Source organism: Psittacula echo (assembly GCF_963264785.1).
Source record: "Psittacula echo genome assembly, chromosome: 2".
Taxonomy (NCBI): domain Eukaryota; kingdom Metazoa; phylum Chordata; class Aves; order Psittaciformes; family Psittacidae; genus Psittacula; species Psittacula echo.
Genome location: NC_137737.1, coordinates 139,727,952 through 139,750,005, shown reverse-complemented (window position 1 = coordinate 139,750,005; position 22,054 = coordinate 139,727,952). Strand labels below are relative to the sequence as shown.

Genomic DNA, 22,054 nt, shown 5'->3' with positions numbered 1-22,054 from the left:
TATATATATTATATATTATATTATATATTATTATATTATATTATATTATTATATTATATATATTATTATATTATTATATTATATATTATTCCTTATAAAGGAATAGAACTCGGACAAGGTTTATTGGACAACAGAACAGCAAATTACCCTTAAAGCCAGGGCATTTGCAATAGGTGGGTCTCCAAAAAGGAATAGTGACTTCATGGGTGGAGCAGTGAAAATTCAGCTGCAGTTTACTGCTGGACCAAGGACAGGTGAAATCTCTTTGTTGCAGAGAACAGTTGTATTGCTAGAGGGATCACTCTCAAGAGCCGTGACCCCCTTTGTGAGGGCTTCAGAAGTACTGTGTGATCACAATAAGTGGCTGCTTCAAGTTGTACTGTAACTGTGCAACTCGGCAATTTTTTACATTCTGTATGGCACTTCGTACAATTCAGCCATGTTATGATGAGGACTTTTAGACCTCATGGTACTTAAGGGTTTAGATGTTGGAAGAAATGCTCATTTTTTCTGATGTAAACTGATTGTGCTACCTTGTTATACTCAGAGTTTTCCTAAGTGTGCTTATAAGTAGAGTATCTTAGAAGCTCACGACTTTGCATTGTTGTCCATAGCTGCTCATTGTGAAGTGTGGGGAGGATATTTTTATGGTGTTCTGGTTATTTTTTTGGTTGACAATACTTTTGAAGCCTTGACTCAGGAAGTGTCTGGAATCAGCTTTGTGAGATGTCTTTATCTCTTGCTGATACTGAAAACTGAAAGCTTATTCTGCAATTTGAATGCCTTCAATTTCCTTCCTTGATGGCCTTTTAGAAACCAAACCCAGTCAGAATCATGGTTAAGCTTGTCCAAAATAAAAATTTGTATATGAATCTATATGTATATGATGTATATATGTAAAAAAAAAATTTGTATATGAATCTGTCCCTCTAAAAAAAATTAATAAAAATAATGCAGGGAAGGTTTTTAGATTAGTGATGTTTCATACTTTGTAGTCCTTCCTTATAATTTTCCCAAGTGAAATGTTGGTACTAATGCTTTTTCTCATCTTTCAGAAGCAGAGCGCTCTGAAAGGAACACATTTGCGGAAAGACTCTCGGCTGTGGAAGCTATTGCAAATGCCATCTCTGTGGTGTCAAGCAATGGGCCAGGAAATCGGGCAGGATCATCAAGCAGCAGAAGGTAAACTCATTGATGGTTTATTTGTGTTTTCTGTATACTAATTTCCATATTCATTACCAATCTCAGTGATTCTTTCTGTCAGTCTAGTTAAACAATGGGCTCTATTGCTAGTTGCAAGTCAGATTTCACTTCGTCAAGTACCAAACTAGAGTTCTGGTGTGTTTTTTGAAGCCATTTCTGGTGTGAAAACTAGTGGTGGGTTATTTCTAAACTAATTCTAATTTCTGCAGTTGGGGCATTGCCTCCTCAGTTGTGAAGTGGAAATGCTCCTCCCTGTGGGGAAAGGGAATTTGAGGATAAGCTCTTTACTAAGGAGAATTAAATTTTAATGCGGAAGTACTGTAATAGTGTCCAGGCCTTTGCTTTTAAGAGAATTTTGAGGGAGGTGGTCTCTTACACAGATAAAGAATACTGCAATCAACATGACGGCAGTGGGAAAGAACTTAGGTTGATTCTTTTTACCCTAAGTAATTTATATTATAGTGGGAGTCCTTTGTATCTAGGTGGCTCTAAAGGGTAGGTTTCTGATCATGACAGAATCCTAATTTCTGATGAAATTTATGTTGTTCTTCTTTCCATGATGGTAATTGAGTGGTGCTCTCCGTGAGGGAATTTGATGGTTATCTGAGTTCTAGTTAGTTCAGAGAACTCTGGAGGAGGGCATAGTACGTTGTTTTTTCACTTAGCTCTGTAGTCAAAGCAATTGAAATGAAATGATGTCGTTATCCTTCCCAAGCTACAGTTCTCATCCCCATGATGTTTTTGATATGGGAGATAAGAGTGAGGATTGAAACTTCCCCTTCAGGTTCTGTCGGAGACATTACTCTTAAGAGGGTAGTGCATTAAAAAAACCAACAAAAACCAAAACTACCTTTATGTTTGTACCTCTTTGTGTCATACTGGGTTCTTTGGCGTCTACCTCACTCCTACTATGTTTTTCTCTAGGAAAATGATACAGCATTTCTTGAAACTGTTTATTGACTGTTGTCAGTAAAGTAGTGTTTTACGTTAAGTAACCTTAAACAAATAACTCCTTTCAGAATTTTTTTTTTTTCAAGACCCATTTTTATTCTTTCATTAACCTCTTCTTGCAGTGAGATTAAAAAAAAAAAAAAGCCAGCAGCAGCAAAAGCCAGTCCTTGCACAATAACCACCCTAGCAGTGAGTTTAGGGTAAAAACGATGTCAAATAGAAGTAATAATGCCCCTCAGCTTCCGCTTTTTATTCTCATTATTCTTTATGCTGAAGAAAAATGGAGATAAGAAGTTTGGTTTCCTTTTTCAGTGTGCAATTCTGTGTTTAAAATGTTCTTATTAAAAATACAGTCTCATTTTCATTTATACCTTTGTTCTGTATTTAGTTTGAGATTAAGGGAAATGATGAGAAGATCTTTGAGAGCTGCTGGATTGGGCAGACATGAAGCTGGTGCTTCATCAAGTGATCATCAGGACCCAGTTTCTCCACCAATAGCTCCTCCTAGCTGGGTTCCAGATCCTCCTGCAATGGATCCGGGTAAGTCTGCTTATGTATCACATTAAGACTGTAGAATGAAAGATTTAATAAAGGCAACTATGGCTTTTAAGATTAACTACTTAAATTTCAGCTTGAGACTGAAATACTTTATGTTATTGAGGTAGCAAGCGATCACTGAGGTAGCTTTGAGAGTTTACTTAGACTTAACAGCTGGTTTTTAGTCCAGTATATGTCTTTCTAATACTGGTGTCAAACTTCTGCAAAGTGTGTTTTGTAACAGTGAGTTACATTACTAATCTAGGAATGTGGCCATCTGTAGGAAGTGCCAGTTTAAATACAGAAAGTGTGCTAGACATTGCAGAAAGAGCATGTTATTAGGGATGTTTTTATGTATTGATATACATCCTGCTGTTCTGTTTACTGAAAGATGGTGACATTGATTTTATCCTGGCCCCCGCTGTGGGATCTCTTACCACAGCAGCGACTGGCACCGGCCAAGGACCTAGCACCTCCACGATACCAGGTGAGGACATACTGCTTCTCTGACTATGCTTTGGAAGGAAAATGATCTCAAAAGCTGTTTTTGCCTGCACAGACTTCCTGCATATGAAAATGCCTCTTATCAGAGCAAGATTGGATTGAAGCAGAATTTCACAAGTGTGCAGAAAGTAAATGAAGCACCATGCTGTGTTTTATGTAAAAATTATTTTTACCTTGGGAATGGCAAGCATGTAAAAATATGGTAATCAGTATGGAATTGGGATTACTGTCTGTATTTCAGAAGGTAATTTGGAACTGAAATTTACTTTAGTGAAATGTTGCTGAAACTGGCAAACCGTTGACTGACTAGTCAGGCTACTAATGACCCCAGTGAAGCTTTGAATTGTTTGTTTTTAATAAGTAGTCATTTTTTGAGGAAAAACTGTTTCTCTGCAATTTTTCTTTTTTCTCATTACAGGTCCTTCTACCGAACCATCTGTAGTGGAATCAAAGGATCGGAAGGCAAATGCTCATTTCATACTGAAATTACTATGTGATAGTGTTGTTTTACAACCTTATCTTCGAGAATTGCTGTCAGCTAAGTAAGGATTTTCATATGAATTCTCACTATCCTTTGTAATGTTATACCACCTGAAATTTATTACATAGAAACCTTTTAGAAAAGGTTATTTAAAGGTGCATTAGTTAAATTGGAGTATGTTAGACTATTGGCTGTATTTGTGGCCTACCATCCCTTAACAATAGGTCTATTTCACAAAAATAAAACGTATAAAATAGTGCTTATTCACTCTGTGGTTTTTCTGTTTGCACAAGATTAGCAGTGCTAATTTTTCATAGTTTATTTCCTACCTTTCTTGTGAGAACAAAAAAATTCAGTGTGTTTTAACTCGTCTGCTGTTCTTATCCCTAGGGATGCAAGAGGCATGACACCGTTTATGTCGGCAGTTAGTGGCCGGGCATATCCTGCTGCAATTACAATTCTAGAAACTGCACAGAAAATTGCTAAAGGTATACCAGTTTCAGTAATTACTAGCCTGTGGTTTCCTTCTAAAGTTCGACATGTGGGCAGATTCATTATTAACAGTGCTTTTTTGAGTGTGAAATTACATGTGCTTGAGCAGCAGGTAATGGTGGTGAACAACTCTTTCCAAAACACTGTATATTGCTTTATGTTTTGGAAATACGCCTCTTAAGGAGTATCATCCTCTCTTGCTGTGTGTATATTACAATAGATTTCTGAATATTACTGCTTTTGTGCTCTTCCTAGTCTTTTCAGCATTTCATTGATTTACAAACATCAGTGGATTATGGTAGTGCTTTTCAGTAGCTCAAAGGTATCACCTGGAACTTCTCTTTGAATTGGAAAAAAACAATATGATAAAGCACTATGCCAAGCTAGATCCTCTTCTTGAAAAGACTTCTGTATAAATGCATTTTGTGACTCTCTTTCAATGTTGGTATCTAACTGTTTAAGAGAAATATATGAAGTCAAACTTAATGAGAAACTTCAGCAGATTAGAACTGCAGTGTGGCAAGGCCTTATAGGACTGTGGGTATTCCTTATGAGAATATTGCCCATGAATTACTTTTTAATCCTTCAAAATGGTGTTCCACTGACTTGGTTAGAATGCCAGCAAATTTAAAAGTGGGGAAGAGTTGGTGGTTGTATTTTTCAGTCAGGAATTTGAAGCAGCATCTGTAAGAAATACCTGTAATGTGACGAGCAGAAAGCTTTCTCAAGCAACTGTGATAGAGACTTTATTCAGAATTCTAATTATGTAGGGGATTTTGTAATGGTAGATGGCTGTACAGTATGGGTTCTGTTGGTGGGGTGGTGTTATTTTGAGGGTGGTTTTTAACACTAGCATTCTATTGTTCTTTTAGCTGAAGCAACTTCCAGCGAAAAAGAAGATGATGTATTTATGGGAATGGTTTGTCCTTCTGGTACAAATCCGGATGACTCTCCTTTGTATGTTTTGTGTTGCAATGACACATGCAGTTTTACATGGACTGGTGCAGAACATATTAACCAGGTAAGGCTTTTTGTTGTTTTTTTTTCCTTAAGTAAATAGGAAGGTGTTTCAACCATGGATTATTAGTCTACTAATCTAATCTTCAAATTATTAAAGTTGCATTGTTTTAGTCTGGTATTATCATTGTCTCCTCTAATTGCTTTGTACTCTTAAAGCTGGCTGTATTGGTCAGAGTATGGCTCTTTGTGAGTGTGGTTTTTCCCCTCTGGCTAACTTTGGCAAAAATTTTCATGGAAGCAGCTTTTTGAAAACACCAAATATTCAAACTAACAGCACAGTTTCACTTTCTGGAATTAACTTAATTCTAAGTGAAGGCATGAGTTTGAACAAGTGTTTTTTTCACTGTAACCTGGAATGCTGTGAGATTGCAAGTGCTGCAGGGAGAAAACTGTGTAACATTTTTGGTAATCCTTTTTTTAGGATATATTTGAATGCCGAACATGTGGCCTATTGGAATCGCTTTGTTGTTGCACAGAATGTGCAAGGGTCTGTCACAAAGGCCATGACTGCAAGTAAGCATTGCATTCTCTTTCTTATAATGAAATCAGTATTTTGTGGGGTTGTTTACTGATAGTTAATTTTTTTCCTTGATTGAAGTGTTCAGATATTTGAGAACAGAAGATTAATATAATATTTAAAATACCTTCCTTCTGCTCTGCGAGATTTGTTTTCTGAGTTAGAATGGAAAGAGTAGTCCGAAGCTGTCTTCTACTTTTCACTTTGTAGAATTTAGAGTAAGTGTGTAATTCTGATTCTCAAGGTGCTTTATAGTCTGAGAATAATATATCTGAATAATATAATGTTATAATTTTGGGTGTCTAGCAGTTTTCTGAAGGCAGTGAATCCTGATGACAGATCATTTTTGTAAACTTTTAGAAAGAAATGTAGCATATTAAACTCCTAGATCAACTGTAATAAAGGGAAAAGTGAGTAGGCAGTCAAAGGAACAGTCAAGAAATCTCTGATAAACCTGGTGAAAGCTTTGAAACTGCAGAGGTTCTGTGGCACTGTTAGAGGGTGTAAATGTTGCAGCATTAATATCCTAGGTATAATAAGCTAACAGACGCAATTATAACAGTGTTGTTACAATTCTCAGTGTTGTAACAATTACTGAGCTTTTACTGCATGTCATGAAGATTGGCAACTTCCTTGGCTGGAAGGCTATTTTGAGGAAGGATAAATGGTCTTGGATGAATTTCAGTAAGGTACTATGAAAAGCTCTGTAGTGATCCTGCCCTCTTAAAAGGGATGTAGGAAACAAGAATAGCAAATAATTAAGTGATGCCACATACAAACTACATTTCTCTTTTTAGCTATGTTTTGGCATCTTGCTACTACAATAAACAAGAAACTCTAGCAGGAATCTTGATGTGCACGCTGAGACCCTTTGCCTGTGTAGAAAATGTTTGGTACGTTACTGAGCAGTGTTGCAGCTCACCTTTTCTATTTCTTGTAGACTCAAACGAACATCTCCAACAGCCTACTGTGATTGCTGGGAGAAGTGCAAGTGTAAAACACTAATTGCTGGACAGAAGTCTGCTCGCCTTGATCTCCTTTACCGCCTGCTTACTACCACAAACCTTGTTACCATGCCAAATAGCAGGCAAGTTCATATTTGCAATGACCAGGGCAGACTAATTATTATTATTTTTAAATATGTTGTATATCATATCTCCACTAATCAACTTTTCATTACAGGGGAGAACATCTGCTGCTGTTTTTAGTACAAACAGTTGCCAGGCAAACTGTGGAACACTGCCAGTACAGACCACCTAGAATTAGGGAAGATCGTAACCGTAAAACTGCAAATCCTGAAGGTAAGAGCTGTTTCAGTGTAATAAATGGCAAATCTCATGTTTCAGTACCTCTTTCTTAAGTTGCTTTTTTGTCTCCTTAGATTCTGATATGCCTGATCATGATTTAGAACCTCCTCGCTTTGCTCAGCTTGCTTTGGAACGTGTTTTGCAGGACTGGAATGCACTGAAGTCCATGATCATGTTTGGCTCCCAGGAAAACAAAGACCCGTGTGTATTTAGATATAGTTGTCAATGTAAAGTTTGATGTGATATTTGAGACCTGCTGACTTATATAAAATTCATTTCCTTTCTTTTTGTTCTTTCCAAGTCTTAGTGCAAGCAGTAGGATAGGTCATCTTCTGCCTGAAGAACAAGTTTACCTAAACCAGCAAAGTGGAACTATTCGCTTGGACTGTTTTACTCACTGCCTCATTGTCAAATGCACAGCAGACATTTTGGTAAGCACTTTTATCCATGCTTTACATAGATTTTCTGAATAATATGAAAGTATAGATTATCTCTGGTGATATTCTTGGAGAGTAATTTGAAAGTAACTTTATTTGTTGTATTTTTGTAAATTTGTAGTGCTACCGCTGTGATTTCCCTTTAAATCTTAGTATGTCTTATTTTATGATTCTAAATTACTTGTCACTATTGGGTTGTAATGACCTGTTTCTACAGCTCTTAGATACTTTACTGGGTACTCTGGTAAAGGAATTACAAAACAAGTATACACCAGGGCGCAGAGAAGAAGCTATTGCTGTTACAATGAGATTCCTGCGTTCTGTGGCAAGAGTGTTTGTCATTCTTAGTGTGGAAATGGCTTCCTCCAAAAAGAAAAAGTAAGTGAAGTGGTGGGATGCCTGTGAGCATTGGCTGTGGTGGGTTTATTTTTTAAACATTTATTATTTTATTAAATTAGTTGATAAAAATCAACAGTAGGAAAAAACATCTTAATTTGTGGTCTGTAGGCAGTATAATGTGGAAAGTTGCAAACCTCAAGACTGCACTATAGCTAATGACATGTCATGTAGCTTTTTAATACAATACTTGTTAAACTTTCATGTTCTTACTGAACCTTTCTGTTAAAAATATTAGGATTTTTGGAAGTAGGGAGTTTTAATTTAGAATTACAATCTGTGGTTGTCAGTAATAGATTTTGGTATTCAGCCTTAGTCTCGAATTACTGAATGATGTTTTTAGTTGACTGGAATAGCTGTGCATAGTTGCTATACATGCAAATGTGTGTATCTGTTAAAAATAATTGTCTTGACTTTTTGGAGGAAAAAAATTAAAATTGATATTACCATAATATTTTTGGGGGGGGGTGGTGTTAAAAAGTTATTTAACCTTTATTTTTCTGTTTTGTGTGTTTGTTTTTGGTTTTTTGGTTTGTTTTTTTTTTTTTTTTTTCCCCTAGCAATTTTATTCCACAGCCAATTGGAAAATGTAAACGTGTATTCCAGGCATTATTGCCCTATGCTGTTGAAGAGTTGTGCAATGTAGCAGAATCTCTAATTATTCCAGTTAGGATGGGAATTGCACGTCCTACAGCACCCTTTACGCTTGCTAGCACTAGTATAGATGCCATGCAGGGAAGTGAAGAACTGTTTTCTGTGGAGCCTCTGCCACCCAGACCATCATCTGACCAGTCTAGCAGGTAAAATTCTCTAAAGCTCGCTATTTGTTCTTTTTAGACTTGCTAAAAGTGGTTTTGTTCTGGGGCTTCTTATTCTGGCCAAGCATTTTGGAAGTATTTTCCTACTGACATATTTCTACAGTAGTTTTAGATACATAGTGACAGCCAAAGGTCCAACCTACTTTGTTTTGTTTTTAAAGTTCTAGTCAATCTCAGTCATCCTACATCATAAGGAATCCCCAGCAAAGACGAATCAGCCAGTCACAGCCAGTTCGTGGCAGGGATGAAGAACAAGATGATATTGTTTCAGCAGATGTGGAAGAGGTTGGTTTTTTTTTTTTGCATTTTTTTTTTCTCAGCACGCACCTAATGCATTAGCAGGTACTTTAACGTCTGAACCAGAAACACATGCATCAGGAGCCCCTATTTGCAAAAGATAGAGTAGCATTTAAAATAGTCCTACCATGCTGTAAGCATATTGTTTTAGTAGAGGTTTGTAACTGTTGTTTTGTATTCATTAGTATTTAGTCATTTCAGAGTATACTGTCTTACATTTGACAGTTACAGTATGATTTAGAATACAAATTAATACATCTGTTATTTCCTTTTATATATAAACTTGTGCTATGCTATAACTCCCTGTTAAAAACTTTTAAGTCTTTCATGCATGGTTGCTATTACTTAGGTTCTATTAGAGAACTACAGGGTCTTTTACCAGGATGGTAGCTCTTCAATATTTAGAAACTAATTCTAGGTTTTACAGTCAGTTTTACCCTTTCAAAATTAAAAACTAATGTCCAATGCTGTGTTTTATTTATGGGCCTGATTTGTTTTTTCTGCAAGACTGTGGCCTGTACAACCATAGACAAGTTCTGTGTGGCTATAAGTTCATTTTCTGTTCATGTCAGTCCAATTGTGAGCTCATATTTCTTGGATGTGAGGGTTTTTTTGTTTTCTTTAGTTTTTAATATAAATTTTGCTCTGAATTTTTGAAAATATGTAGATTGTCTCTGATATGGAAGATATTCTAGTATAAAATTACAATGCTCTTTCCAGGTTGAGGTGGTTGAGGGCGTAGCTGGTGAAGAAGACCATCACGATGAACAGGAAGAACACGGTGAAGAAAATGCTGAAGCAGAAGGACAGCATGATGAACATGATGAAGATGGTACGTATAATGTGCATCATGCACATAACTGCTTGGATAAGCAAGCTGTGCATCATATAAAAGGTATCTTTGAGGTCACCAGTGATAATGATTTGGGAGACTTGCACAAGTAAAGAGAATCCAAAGGTTTCAGATTATGTGTCATAGAATCATGGAATGGTTTGGGTTGGAAAGGATCTTAAGATTATCTAGTTCCAAACCTCTGCCATAGGCAGGGATACCGCACTCTAGACCATGTCACCCGAGGCTCTGTTCCGGTACGTAGCCACCCTCACAGTGAAGAACTTCTTCCTTTTATCTAAACTGAACTTTCTCTGTTTAAGTGTAAACCTGTTACCTCTTGTCCTGTTGCTACAGTCCCTGATGAAGAGTCCCTCTCCAGCATCCCTGTAGGCCCCCTTCAGCTATTGGAAGATTGCTGTGAGGTCTCCATGCAGCTTCTCCAGGCTGAACAGCCCCAGCTCTCTCAGACTGTCTTCTTATGGGAGGTGCTTCAGCCCTTTTATCATTCTCAAGGCCCTCCTCTGGACTAGCTCCAACAGCTCCATGTCCTTATGTTGAGGACATCAAAATTGCACACAGTGTTCCAAGTGGTGTCTCAAAACATCTTACAAAAGGAGATAAGGGGAGTGGCAGATAGCTCTTAGTAGGCACACTAACACTTTTATTTTTCTCTTTCTGCTGGAGGAGAAAATACTAAGGTGCCAAAGGATAAAAAAAACCTAAAACAAATGTTGTGTTCTTGGTTAACGATAATCTATTTTGTATTTACTACTCTAAAATACAGACATAACCTAATTGAAGGGTTAACAAAATAGCCCAGCTCTTGCATGGGTAATGATAGAATAGTGGCTATGGTAGATGTGTTCTCAAAAGGGATCTGAATTATGGTGAGCTAGTTCACAAACCAGTCGTAAAATAATAAATTATGGTTCAGTATTTTGAATAAAATTAATCCCCTGTGCATGAAAGTTCTTGAAATTAACATGACTTGTATTTAGTTAGTTGGGGATGAGATGGCTCAAAACTATGATTTAAAAAAAAATTATCATCTCTTTTTGACTGTGCTTTGTGTTTTCAGTCAGTAGTACAATTACAGTACAGAAAATCTGTCTATTCACTTGCTGAATATTCAGAACATTTAATTCTTAAAAGTTAAACTTGAATAGAACCTGTATTTTTTTAATTACATTTTTTTAAGTTTTCAGGTATTCCTTAGGTATTAATTTGAAACATTATATAGTTAATTGTGCTAGTAAATGTGCATGAAGAATTGCAGAGTCTTTGGCTTGAGTGACTAGTTCTGACTCTTTAAAGTCTTAGTTTTCAGTGTGTGTGTTGAATATATATGTGCAGTATGGTGTGAGAGGGCCAGGGGCTCCTAACTGCTGGAAAATAAGAAAATATACTCCATGTATTGCTGCATGTTTGCATTGCTTTTATGACATCTCCCTGGGTATCCATTAACTTCTGCTATAGTAAGAGGCTCTGGGTTTAAGATGTCTTATATGAATCACTACAGTCATGCTATTTTTTTCTACATTCTGAACATGAGATGTTTTGTGTATTGGTTTTATAGGCAGTGATATGGAGTTGGATTTGCTAGCTGCTGCTGAAACAGAAAGTGACAGTGAGAGTAACCACAGTAATCAGGACAATGCTAGTGGGCGCAGAAGTGTTGTCACTGCAGCTACTGCTGGGTCAGAAGCAGGTATGCCACATCATCTTGTGTATGATCTAGCTCTTTAAATTCAGATGTCAAGTTGTACAGAAAAAAGAAATGTGTTAGTGATTGAGTATGGCTTTCACAAGAGCAGGTTTTTTCACTTTGGATCTGGACTGCATCCAGCACTCCAGAGGTATACTGGAGAAATTACTTCACAGCTAGACTGGACAGAGCAAGAATTACCTGGTTATGACATTTTAACGCGTACCTTTCCCTTATAATCTTATTTTTTCCCTTCCTTGTAATTTTCTTTCTCTTTACTCAGCTTCTTCCCCCCTTCTCACCCCCTGCCACCCCACCCCCCCACATTTCCTCACATTTCCTGCTTTTCCATTGCTTTTCCTTTGCCTGTAATTGTACTACACAGACTTTTGGGCAAGGAGATGCACCAAGATGTGTCCTGATTTTTGTTTGCTCTTACAGAGCTTCTAAATGTGTTACAAGAGATAACCCTGCATTCTCATGAAATGAAATGTTTTCACTGACTTTTTTAGTATAGAAGTTAGATACAGTTTAAAACAAAACAGAAAACCTGTCCAGTCATTTTAAGGCATTTTGAATGCCAGTGCTCCACTGTCCAGTTTGGAAACATAATTTTTAGAATTCATTGCCTGGGGGCACAATCAGTGAGGAGCTTTTGAATTAAATTATTTCTTAATTTATCTTCTGAAATGTAATTAATTTTGCTGCTTTTTCATGAAACTTGTGGAAAGTTAAGCAGCTTGTTGCAAGGATAATTTAGTGATGATTTTCAACAGTGGTAATTGAACCTTTTTAGTATGTGTAATTTCTTCTCTTGGAAAAGTTTTACAGCACTGGCATATACGGGCACAAATGTGCAGTTGTCAGTTGACATTTATTGCTTGTTTTCCTCACAGGAGCTAGCAGTGTTCCAGCATTTTTTTCTGAAGACGACTCTCAATCTAATGATTCCAGCGACTCTGATAGCAGCAGCAGTCAGAGTGATGACATAGAACAGGAGACCTTCATGCTTGATGAGCCTCTGGAACGAACCACAAATAGCTCACATGCCAATGGTGCTGCCCAGGCTCCCCGTTCCATGCAATGGGCTGTACGTAATACCCAAAACCAGAGGACTACTAGCACTGCTCCTTCTAGTACATCAGCCCCAGCAGGCAAGTCTGAGTAAAATGCATGTCAGTTGTCTCTGGCCTTGTCCCTTCCTCTGTGTTCATTTGTTCTCTTAAGGATGAAGTCTTATCTATTTGTCATAGCAGAACAGTGCTGACCTATCTTGACTGTTCCACTTCTGGTGTTGAATATAAAAAAAGGAATTAACTGTTGTAGTTATTAAGATATGAGTATGCTTACTGTAGCTAGTAATTTTATGCTAGTTACAGTTGTGATGTCAGTAATATTTACCAGTTTTTTTCTAGAAATGTTCGTGACGAAAGTCAATACAGAAAATATGTAGCAAAGGGTAGATAAATTCATTAATGTCATACCTTCTTTTCTGTTCAGCAAGTTCAGCGGGCTTGATATACATTGATCCATCAAACCTGCGTCGAAGCGGTACCATCAGTACGAGTGCTGCAGCAGCAGCTGCAGCCCTTGAAGCCAGCAATGCAAGCAGCTATTTAACATCTGCAAGCAGCTTAGCAAGAGCATACAGTATTGTGATACGACAGATATCCGATCTGATGGGTCTGATTCCCAAGTACAATCATCTAGTGTACTCCCAGATCCCAGCTGCAGTGAAGCTGACTTACCAAGATGCAGTTAACTTGCAGGTAAGAGCATCCAGATCTCTGTAGAGAAACATAATTCCAATACAGCTGATTTTTTTTTTTGATAAAATCATAGAGTTGTGGAGTGTGAAAGTGATCTCTGAAGATAGTCTAGTCTAAATTCTCTGCAGGGTCAATAGGAGAAGGCTGCTCAGGAACTATGTTCAATTAGGTTTTGAATATATCTCCCAGGATGGAGACTCTGTAAGTGCTCTGAGCAACCTGTTGTTTGACAACTCTTAGAGTAAAAGGTTTTTTCTTAAGTTTAAATGGACATTTCAGGTATTTAAGTTTGTGCTTATTGCCTCTTGTCCATTCACTGGGAAGAGGTTGTCTCTGTGTACTTTGTCTTTTTATGAGCCATTTACACACACTGGTAAGATCCTTCTGAGTTTGTTTCTGGAGTCTAAACTGTTCCAGCTCTATCAGCCTCTCTGTTATACCTCTCTTAATATATTACCTCTCTGTTATATGAGAAGTAGTGTATGCTGCAGTAGCTGTAGTTACTAATTCCATTAAATTGTTCGTATTTCCTATACATACATTCTTTTTTTCTTAACTTAATCTGACTGTGTCTGAGTGATAGTAAAGTCAGGATTGACTGTCCTGGAGATACCGGTGATCTCTACTTGAAAACCTTTGCCCTATTCTTTTTAATATGAACTGTTGAGTTTATTAAACAAGAAAGTTAGTAAGGGCCAAATAATGAAATGAGATAAAAGATTTGTACAGATAAATGTCTGTTTGATGTCCCTGATGTTGGATAAAAAAAGAACAAGTTAGACTCTGGAGCCTGCTTTTCTCCCTGTATTGGGAACAGGTGAAGAAAGACTGGACCAGGAGAGGGCTGTATGCAGACAGGTTTTAACTTTGTTGTCCTCACTGAGTAAGTTGCGAGGGATGAAGAATGGTGAAAGATCTGGCTAGTGAATGCCATAGCAGGATGAGGGCTGTTAAAACTACTAGAAAGTCAGGAATTGGACCAAAATCCCCAAGATGTGCACACCTGGAAGATGCGTGGTGGTCATAAGTTGAGGAGGAGATGTCCAAAAGAGAGAGAGGGGTGATGAGAAAGCTTTGCAGACACCAAGGAATTAAAGTATTGAGAGCTGCATACCACTACAGTAAATCAGCAGTCTCAGTAGAGCTTTCTGAAACTGTTGCTTGGTCATTCTTGAATTGTGGTTTTACGGCCTCTTTGTAAAGAATCAGGTGCAACTGTAAAAGCCATGGTGGAGGCTTATGTTGATACTGCATTCTCATCATCTAATTCTGTTTGCAAAACTCATTACATCTCATTTTCCATAGAATTACGTAGAAGAAAAGCTTATTCCTACTTGGAATTGGATGGTTAGTATCATGGACTCTACTGAAGCTCAGCTGCGTTACGGTTCTGCATTAGCATCTGCTGGTGATCCTGGGCACCCAAATCATCCTCTTCATGCTTCTCAGAATTCAGCCAGAAGGGAAAGAATGACAGCCCGTGAGGAAGCCAGCTTAAGAACACTTGAGGGAAGAAGGTATGAAAATAGCTTAATTATGTGATATGAATTACCAGTCTTAGAGTCATAGAATCATAGAGTAGCCAGGGCTGGAAAGGACCTCAAGATCATCCAGCTCCAACCCCCCTGCCACGGGCAGGGACACCCCACACTAAACCATGTCACCCGAGGCCTCATCCAACCTGGCCTTGAACACCACCAAGGATGGAGCATTCACAGCCTCCCTGGGCAACCCATTCCAGTGCCTCACCACCCTCTCAGTAAAGAATTTCTTCCTTAGATCCAATCTAAATTTCCCCTGTTTAAGTTTGAACCCGTTACCCCTTGTCCTGTCACTACAGTCCCTGATGAAGAGTCCCTCCCCAGCATCCTTGTAGGCCCCCTTCAGATACAGGAAGGCTGCTCTGAGGTCTCCACGCAGCCTTCTCTTCTCCAGGCTCAACAGCCCCAACTTTCTCAGCCTGTCTCCATACGGGAGGTGCTCCAGTCCCCTGATCATCCTCGTGGCCCTCCTCTGGACTTGTTCCAACAGTTCCATGTCCTTTTTATGTTGAGGACACCAGAACTGCACACAATACTCCAAGTGAGGTCTCCCGAGAGCAGAGTAGAGGGGCAGGATCACCTCCTTCGACCTGCTGGTCATGCTCCTCTTGATGCAGCCCAGGATACAGTTGGCTTTCTGGGCTGCGAGCGCACACTGAAGCCGGCTCATGTTCATTTTCACATCGACCAACACCCCCAAGTCCTTCTCTGCAGGGCTGCTCTGAATCTCTTCTCTGAGCAGCCTGTGGCTGTGCCTGGGATTGCTCCGACCCAGGTGTAGGACCTTGCACTTGTCATGGTTAAACTTCATAAGGTTGGCATCAGCCCACCTCACAAGTGTGTCGAGGTCCCTCTGGATGGCATCCGTTCCCTCCAGCGTATCAACCAAACCACATAGCTTGGTGTCATCGGCAAACTTGCTGAGGGCGCACTCAATCCCACTGTCCATGTCACTGACAAAGATGTTGAACAAGACCAGTCCCAACACCGATCCCTGAGGGACACCACTCGTTGCCGATCTCCAGCCGGACACTGAGCCATTGAGCACAACTCTTTGTGTGCAGCCATCCAGCGAGTTCTTTATCCACTGAGTGGTCCACCCATCAAATTGATGTCTCTCCAATTTAGAGACAAGGATGTCATGTGGGACAGTGTCGAATGCTTTGCACAAGTCCAGGTAGATGACGTCAAGTGCTCTGCCCCTGTCCGTCAGTTTCGTAGCCCCATCATAGAAGGCCACCAAATTGGTCAGTCAGGATTTCCCCTTAGTGAAGCCATGCTGGCTGTCACCAACCACCTCCTTGTTTTTCATGTGCCTTAGCATGTCTTCCAGGAGAATCTGCTCCAAGAGTTTGCCAGGCACAGACATGAGACTGACTGGTCTGTAATTCCCCGGGGTCATCCATTTTCCCCTTCTTGAAAACAGGGAGTCACATCTAATCATCTTGTTCGCTGACATTTTGTAATGCAGCAGTTTACTTACTGTTTTAAGTTGGCTTCCTGTGTTGTTCCTACTATTTCAGTTATGTGCTACATTCATCTTGAGTATTAACTATTTGTAATATGCAGCACCTGAGCTGCTTATAGTAAAGCATAGAATATGGTTGTTACTCTTATCACACTGGGTTTCTGTTTTTTAGTTTTCACATCCATCTTTCAGAAATAAAGACTAATAGGTAAAGGCTGCATTCTGCTGTGATGCCTGATCTCTCTGTATTCAATCCTTTTCTTTCACTAGACGAGCTACTTTACTCAGTGCCCGTCAGGGAATGATGTCAGCACGCGGTGACTTCCTGAACTATGCACTGTCTCTGATGCGTTCCCACAATGATGAGCACTCAGATGTTCTTCCTGTTCTGGATGTCTGTTCACTAAAGCATGTTGCGTATGTTTTTCAAGCCCTTATTTACTGGATTAAAGCAATGAATCAACAGACAACATTGGATACTCCTCAGCTGGAACGGAAAAGGTACTGAGCCTGACTCACAGAAACAAACACTTTTGCACGAGTGGTGTATGCCCTTTTGTTTTAGTCATTTGTGTTACTCAGCAACTGAGATATATACTTATATATACTTATATCCGCGTCTCTGTATATGTAGTAACATGCGTATTATAAGAAATATATATAATGGTGTATAATGTATGTTTGATAAGCCTGCTGCAGTATCCTGTTCAAATCTTCTTATGCTGATTGCTAAAAAATTTTTTTCTTACTGCTGAAACTTTAATTTGATTTTTAACTCCATGGCAATTCCTCTAAAAGATGTACTTGGGGCAATTTTTGATCTGAAAAGTGCAGTCTGCTGTTAACATTTAACATAATGACCAACTTATTTAGAGTTCTGTCAAACATGTTAAGAATAATGTGGAAGAAAATACAAAAGTCCGATATGGTGGGCTTAGCAGTTCTGTTTTCCGTTTGGTTTTGGATGTTTGAGACTTACTTGGTAGGAAAATCAAAGAGCTGAAAATGTCCTTAAGTTGAAAATCCTTAAATCCCTGCTACTTCAACTCTAGCATTTTACAAGATGCATTTATTACTTTTTAATATATTGTAAGATTTTGGCTTTTTTTTTTAAGAAATGTTGTTTGATTTTGAAATGTCAGTTAATGGTCATAGAATTATCTACATGTTGGTAGTCTGCGCCATCTGTTCCCGTTTCTTACTAAGTTTTGAGGTAACATACCTGAACAGTCGTAGTCAACAGTTAAATAAACGCACATCTCACCCCTTCCTGCCCTGAATTGTCAGTATCACAGGTTAAACTTAACTTTTCCTTTTCTCTATAAATTTAGTAACTGTAAAATAAGAGGTATTGATACTTTAAATATATATTGGGCTGCTGATTTAGTTCCAGTGTTATGTTCAATATATCTTCGCTTGTATATAATATTATTGTATCTAATGTAAGGCTTGTTATGATCTCAAAATGCATACCAGAGGATGTTGATGTCAACAGTAGTTTTCTTACAAGTAGGGGTGATTTAGTACAATAAGTGATTGAGATTTTGTACTGGCTGACTTGAGTAGTTGGTGCTGTGACTTTAAGCCTTTTCCAGGCAATAACATACTCCTGGAATGTGCTTGTCCCCCCAGAATTCACATATTGAAATCTGGCAAATAACTGTTCATCAAAGAATTGCAAAATTCACACAAAATGCTTATGAAGCTATGAAGGCACAGACCTTTTCAATTAAAGATGAGTGGTTCAAATTCAAAGTCAGTTGCCTCTGTTAGAGAACGTTTTAGTAGCCTGTATGAAATGAGATCTTATTGGTCATCATCTAGTTTCAGAACATAATTTCACAATGCACAAACTGCCAGAAATGAATACAAGTCAAAGTTCTTGATCTTTTTTTTTTTAATACAATGAAATCCATTTCTTTAATATGCAGCTTGCAGGCTTAACTTTGTAAAGTGTGATCAGTGACATTTTTGTGAGACTGGGCCTATTTATTCTACACCAGTAAATTTTAGACTTACTTAAATATTTCTTACACTAATGTAGGGTTCCTAGGTTTTATGTATAGACAAGAGTCCTTAAAAACAAGCATACCAATCACTATCTGAAGCTGCAGCTTTTTAGATCAAACTTGGTAGGTGGCTAAATGGCTAGGAGAGTAACTGTGCGAGTAAAGTAGTGAGTATGTAATGAGTACTCTACAGTACTTTGATTTAAAGTGTGTTCATTCTTATTTTGTATATCTCTCAAGTACACTTACAGATTATACTCATGCTTTTACTGATTGCTACAGATGTGTCTTGCCTAATGTTTTCAAGAGGATTGACTATTTTTTCTTCTCTTTTTTTAAGAACTCGGGAACTTTTGGAACTGGGTCTTGACAATGAAGATTCAGAACATGAAAATGATGATGACACCAATCAAAGTGAGTGTACAGATACACTTCTGTAGTATGCAAAAATACCACTTGTGCTTTCTTAGTGGTTTTTTTTTCCCTTTAGCTAGCTGCAAATTTGAATAAATTTTGCTACTTGCATGTTACACTAAACTTGGGGGTTTTGAAAGGTTTTCTTACCATTATTCCTTTCCAAATTTGTTCTGCCATTGCCTGTTCTCATTTCGGGGCCTTCTTTTTGTCATCTCTTACATACTCTGTACTATTACAGGATTTAAAGTTTGGTTTGGAGTTAAACTGATTTTTTTGATCTGATGAAACTGCTGCTGGAAATGGTGGAATACGTACTCTGTACCAAGTAGATACATAGATTAGGAGTACGTGTTCAGTAAAATTAGTTACAGTAAAAAGAATGAAAGTCATAACTGCATCTTAATAAAAATATGGGATTTGTGGAAGCATCCTGTAGAAGTATTAAAGCTCCTCCGGTCAGGTGGCTGAGAGGGAAGCGTATTAGTATTTTGGTATTTTAAATCCTTTGCTTTTGTAACTGAAAATTGCATTGAAATCTTCTCTGATATTTAGGTGCTACACTCAACGACAAAGATGATGACTCCCTCCCAGCAGAGACTGGCCAAAACCATCCGTTTTTCAGACGATCAGACTCTATGACATTCCTCGGCTGCATTCCACCCAATCCATTTGAGGTTCCTCTGGCAGAAGCCATCCCATTGGCAGACCAACCTCATCTATTACAGGTGACATCAGAGATGATGTTCTGGAAGAAAACTGCAGTTTGCTTTTTCACTTCTAACTGAAGTATATTATTTACCCAGAATGCTTCTGTTAATTTTCAGCCAAATGCTCGCAAAGAAGATCTGTTTGGCCGACCAAGTCAGGGTCTGTATTCATCTTCTGCCAACAGTGGGAAATGCTTAATGGAAGTCACAGTGGATAGAAACTGCCTTGAGGTAGATTTAAAGGTTTTATTACTTTAAACGATTGAAACTAATACCTTCATTCCTTAAAAAGACACTGCAGTATTTTCAGGGAGAATTTTAAGTGGCTTTCAGAATAATTTGAAAAGCCAGTAAGTGTGAAAACTTGGACCTTTCATTGAAAGCATGGGTTTGGTTTTCTTTTGTAAATGTAGGAACTTTTATGATTACTGATTTATAGCAGATTTCAGGCATTATTTTCAAAGGCTGCAGTATGGTCCCAAGTTAATTTTGAAATGCCAATTATATCATTATTTTTGATAAAAAGACTTTAATATCCCAGTAAATTGACTTGCGTACAGACTGAGCATTAAATGGCAAGCATGAAGTGGGAAAATGTGTGGTTTTGTAGTTGAAATGGTTGAGGTTATTGTGTTTAACAGGTCCATGACAGTGCTCACACTTGTGAGGCTTAAAAATTACATGTATCCTGAAAAAGCCTTATAGACTACTTTGAAAGTGCAATTAAATTCTACTTCTCTTTAGGTTCTTCCAACTAAAATGTCTTATGCAGCCAACTTAAAAAATGTTATGAGCATGCAAAATCGGCAAAAGAAAGAAGGGGAGGAACAAAACGTGCCTACAGAAGAATCTGAGAGTTCAAAGCCAGGGCCTTCAGCTCATGATCTTGCAGCACAACTGAAAAGCAGCTTGTTGGCGGAGATAGGATTGACAGAAAGTGAAGGGCCACCTCTCACATCTTTCAGGTAGTTTGAGTTAAAAATCACTCTATGAAATATTACTTAGCTGACAAAAGAATATTTGGGACTCTGAAAAGTCTTCTAACTTTAAATGGGCAGCTTTAGTTTGAGTTTGTAGTTTGATAGTTTTAAAATGAACAGTCAAACAGTCTTCAAGGAGGTCTGGGCAAACTACAGTAAAAGTCCTTTACTACCTGGCTTCCTGCTACGGACCTACTATGGTGTCCTGGGTAGTAGCTAAGTTTAAAAATTGGAATTGACAGCTTGCCATGTGTTTGGGGTGATGCTACCCACCCTTCTTGCCGTGAGGGGCTGAACTGCCCGCACTTTGAATTACAGCCCTTTTAAAAAAAAAATAATTGAGGTTTTGATTGGAGGGGGACCAACAACAGTGAATTCCATGGAGCCAGTGAAGTTACATGCTTTGACAGTAATTTCTCTTTGGAAGGAAGATTTCTGTTTCAGCTGAAACTAAACCATTTCGTATGCTTTTGTCCACAAACTTACTGTACTGTGGTGGTGTTTATCAGAAATAAAGAGGTTATTTGAAGGCAGAGGGTGAGAAAAAGCCAAAGTACACAAACTGTGTCTGAAATTTAAGCTGATTTTGCTTCTCTGTTGTTTTTTCCCTGCCTTCTATCAGGCCACAGTGTAGCTTCATGGGCATGGTTATATCTCATGACATGTTGCTGGGACGTTGGCGCCTTTCCTTAGAGTTGTTTGGTAGAGTATTCATGGAAGATGTTGGAGCAGAGCCTGGATCGGTATGTATTTCCCAGTGTACGGACAGTTCCTCTTAAAATTAAATCGTGCACCTACCTCATTCTGATTTCGGTTTTTGTTTTTTAAGATCCTGACTGAATTAGGTGGCTTTGAAGTAAAGGAATCAAAGTTCCGTAGAGAGATGGAAAAGCTTAGAAACCAGCAATCCAGGGATTTAACGTTGGAGGTAAAAAATGTTAGTTTATCTTCTGAATTGTTTTCATTAATTAAATTATCACACACAGGATAACTTGATAATATAACTTGCTAGGAGAAATTGTATTTCAGAGTCTGCAAGCAGGTGTCTTAAACTTTACTTTGTGAGCTGTGTTGCACTTTGTAGTTTTTCACAGTTTAATTGGTGTTTTCTCAGTCTGTGCAGAAGTGTCCAGAAACTTCTTGTGAAGCTGAAACTTTTTTGTGTTTTTATTAGGTTGATCGAGACAGAGATCTTCTAATTCAGCAGACCATGAGGCAGCTCAACAATCATTTTGGTCGCAGGTGTGCTACTACTCCGATGGCTGTACACAGAGTAAAAGTTACTTTTAAGGATGAGCCTGGAGAAGGCAGCGGTGTAGCACGAAGCTTTTATACTGCTATTGCACAAGCTTTTCTGTCAAACGAGAAACTGCCAAATCTAGATTGCATTCAGAATGCCAACAAAGGTACCCATACAAGTAAGTGATGCATAGCAGTTAATCTACAGATAATATTCATAAAAGCCTTGGATTTTTTTTTTACACTGAAGTACTTGGCATTGTCTCAGAGCTTTGTTAGCACAGGAACTGTGAAAATTGTGCATGTCACTTCTCTGGGGCAAGGATATGGCATTCTTTCTGCTTCTAGAAACAGGAAGTTCTTGTTTTTCTTGAAACAAGAGTCAGCTTTACATGCTTTCAATTCTTTTGAGCATCTTTCTCTC

General features: G+C 38.3%; 1 protein-coding gene across 18 annotated transcripts in view; it reads left to right on the top strand.

The window, feature by feature from the left end:
* Positions 1–22,054, top strand: part of UBR5 (ubiquitin protein ligase E3 component n-recognin 5) — an 87,361-nt gene that overhangs the window by 56,653 nt on the left and 8,654 nt on the right. For 10 of the 18 annotated variants that reach the window (XM_080609883.1, XM_080609882.1, XM_080609888.1 and 7 more), the window contains 27 exons: positions 1,056–1,182; positions 2,543–2,694; positions 3,083–3,178; positions 3,614–3,737; positions 4,067–4,164; positions 5,041–5,189; positions 5,610–5,701; positions 6,646–6,792; positions 6,888–7,006; positions 7,087–7,213; positions 7,314–7,443; positions 7,667–7,827; positions 8,406–8,645; positions 8,825–8,948; positions 9,681–9,792; positions 11,372–11,503; positions 12,397–12,654; positions 13,001–13,269; positions 14,575–14,786; positions 16,549–16,779; positions 18,628–18,701; positions 19,257–19,429; positions 19,508–19,642; positions 20,156–20,376; positions 21,014–21,134; positions 21,221–21,328; positions 21,566–21,809. In XM_080609883.1, coding sequence (XP_080466009.1) covers positions 1,056–1,182; positions 2,543–2,694; positions 3,083–3,178; positions 3,614–3,737; positions 4,067–4,164; positions 5,041–5,189; positions 5,610–5,701; positions 6,646–6,792; positions 6,888–7,006; positions 7,087–7,213; positions 7,314–7,443; positions 7,667–7,827; positions 8,406–8,645; positions 8,825–8,948; positions 9,681–9,792; positions 11,372–11,503; positions 12,397–12,654; positions 13,001–13,269; positions 14,575–14,786; positions 16,549–16,779; positions 18,628–18,701; positions 19,257–19,429; positions 19,508–19,642; positions 20,156–20,376; positions 21,014–21,134; positions 21,221–21,328; positions 21,566–21,809 — 4,176 coding nt within the window. The remainder of the gene's footprint in view (positions 1–1,055; positions 1,183–2,542; positions 2,695–3,082; positions 3,179–3,613; positions 3,738–4,066; positions 4,165–5,040; positions 5,190–5,609; positions 5,702–6,645; positions 6,793–6,887; positions 7,007–7,086; positions 7,214–7,313; positions 7,444–7,666; positions 7,828–8,405; positions 8,646–8,824; positions 8,949–9,680; positions 9,793–11,371; positions 11,504–12,396; positions 12,655–13,000; positions 13,270–14,574; positions 14,787–16,548; positions 16,780–18,627; positions 18,702–19,256; positions 19,430–19,507; positions 19,643–20,155; positions 20,377–21,013; positions 21,135–21,220; positions 21,329–21,565; positions 21,810–22,054) is intronic. The other 8 variants (XM_080609887.1, XM_080609886.1, XM_080609894.1 and 5 more) reach the window with 6 other exon arrangements.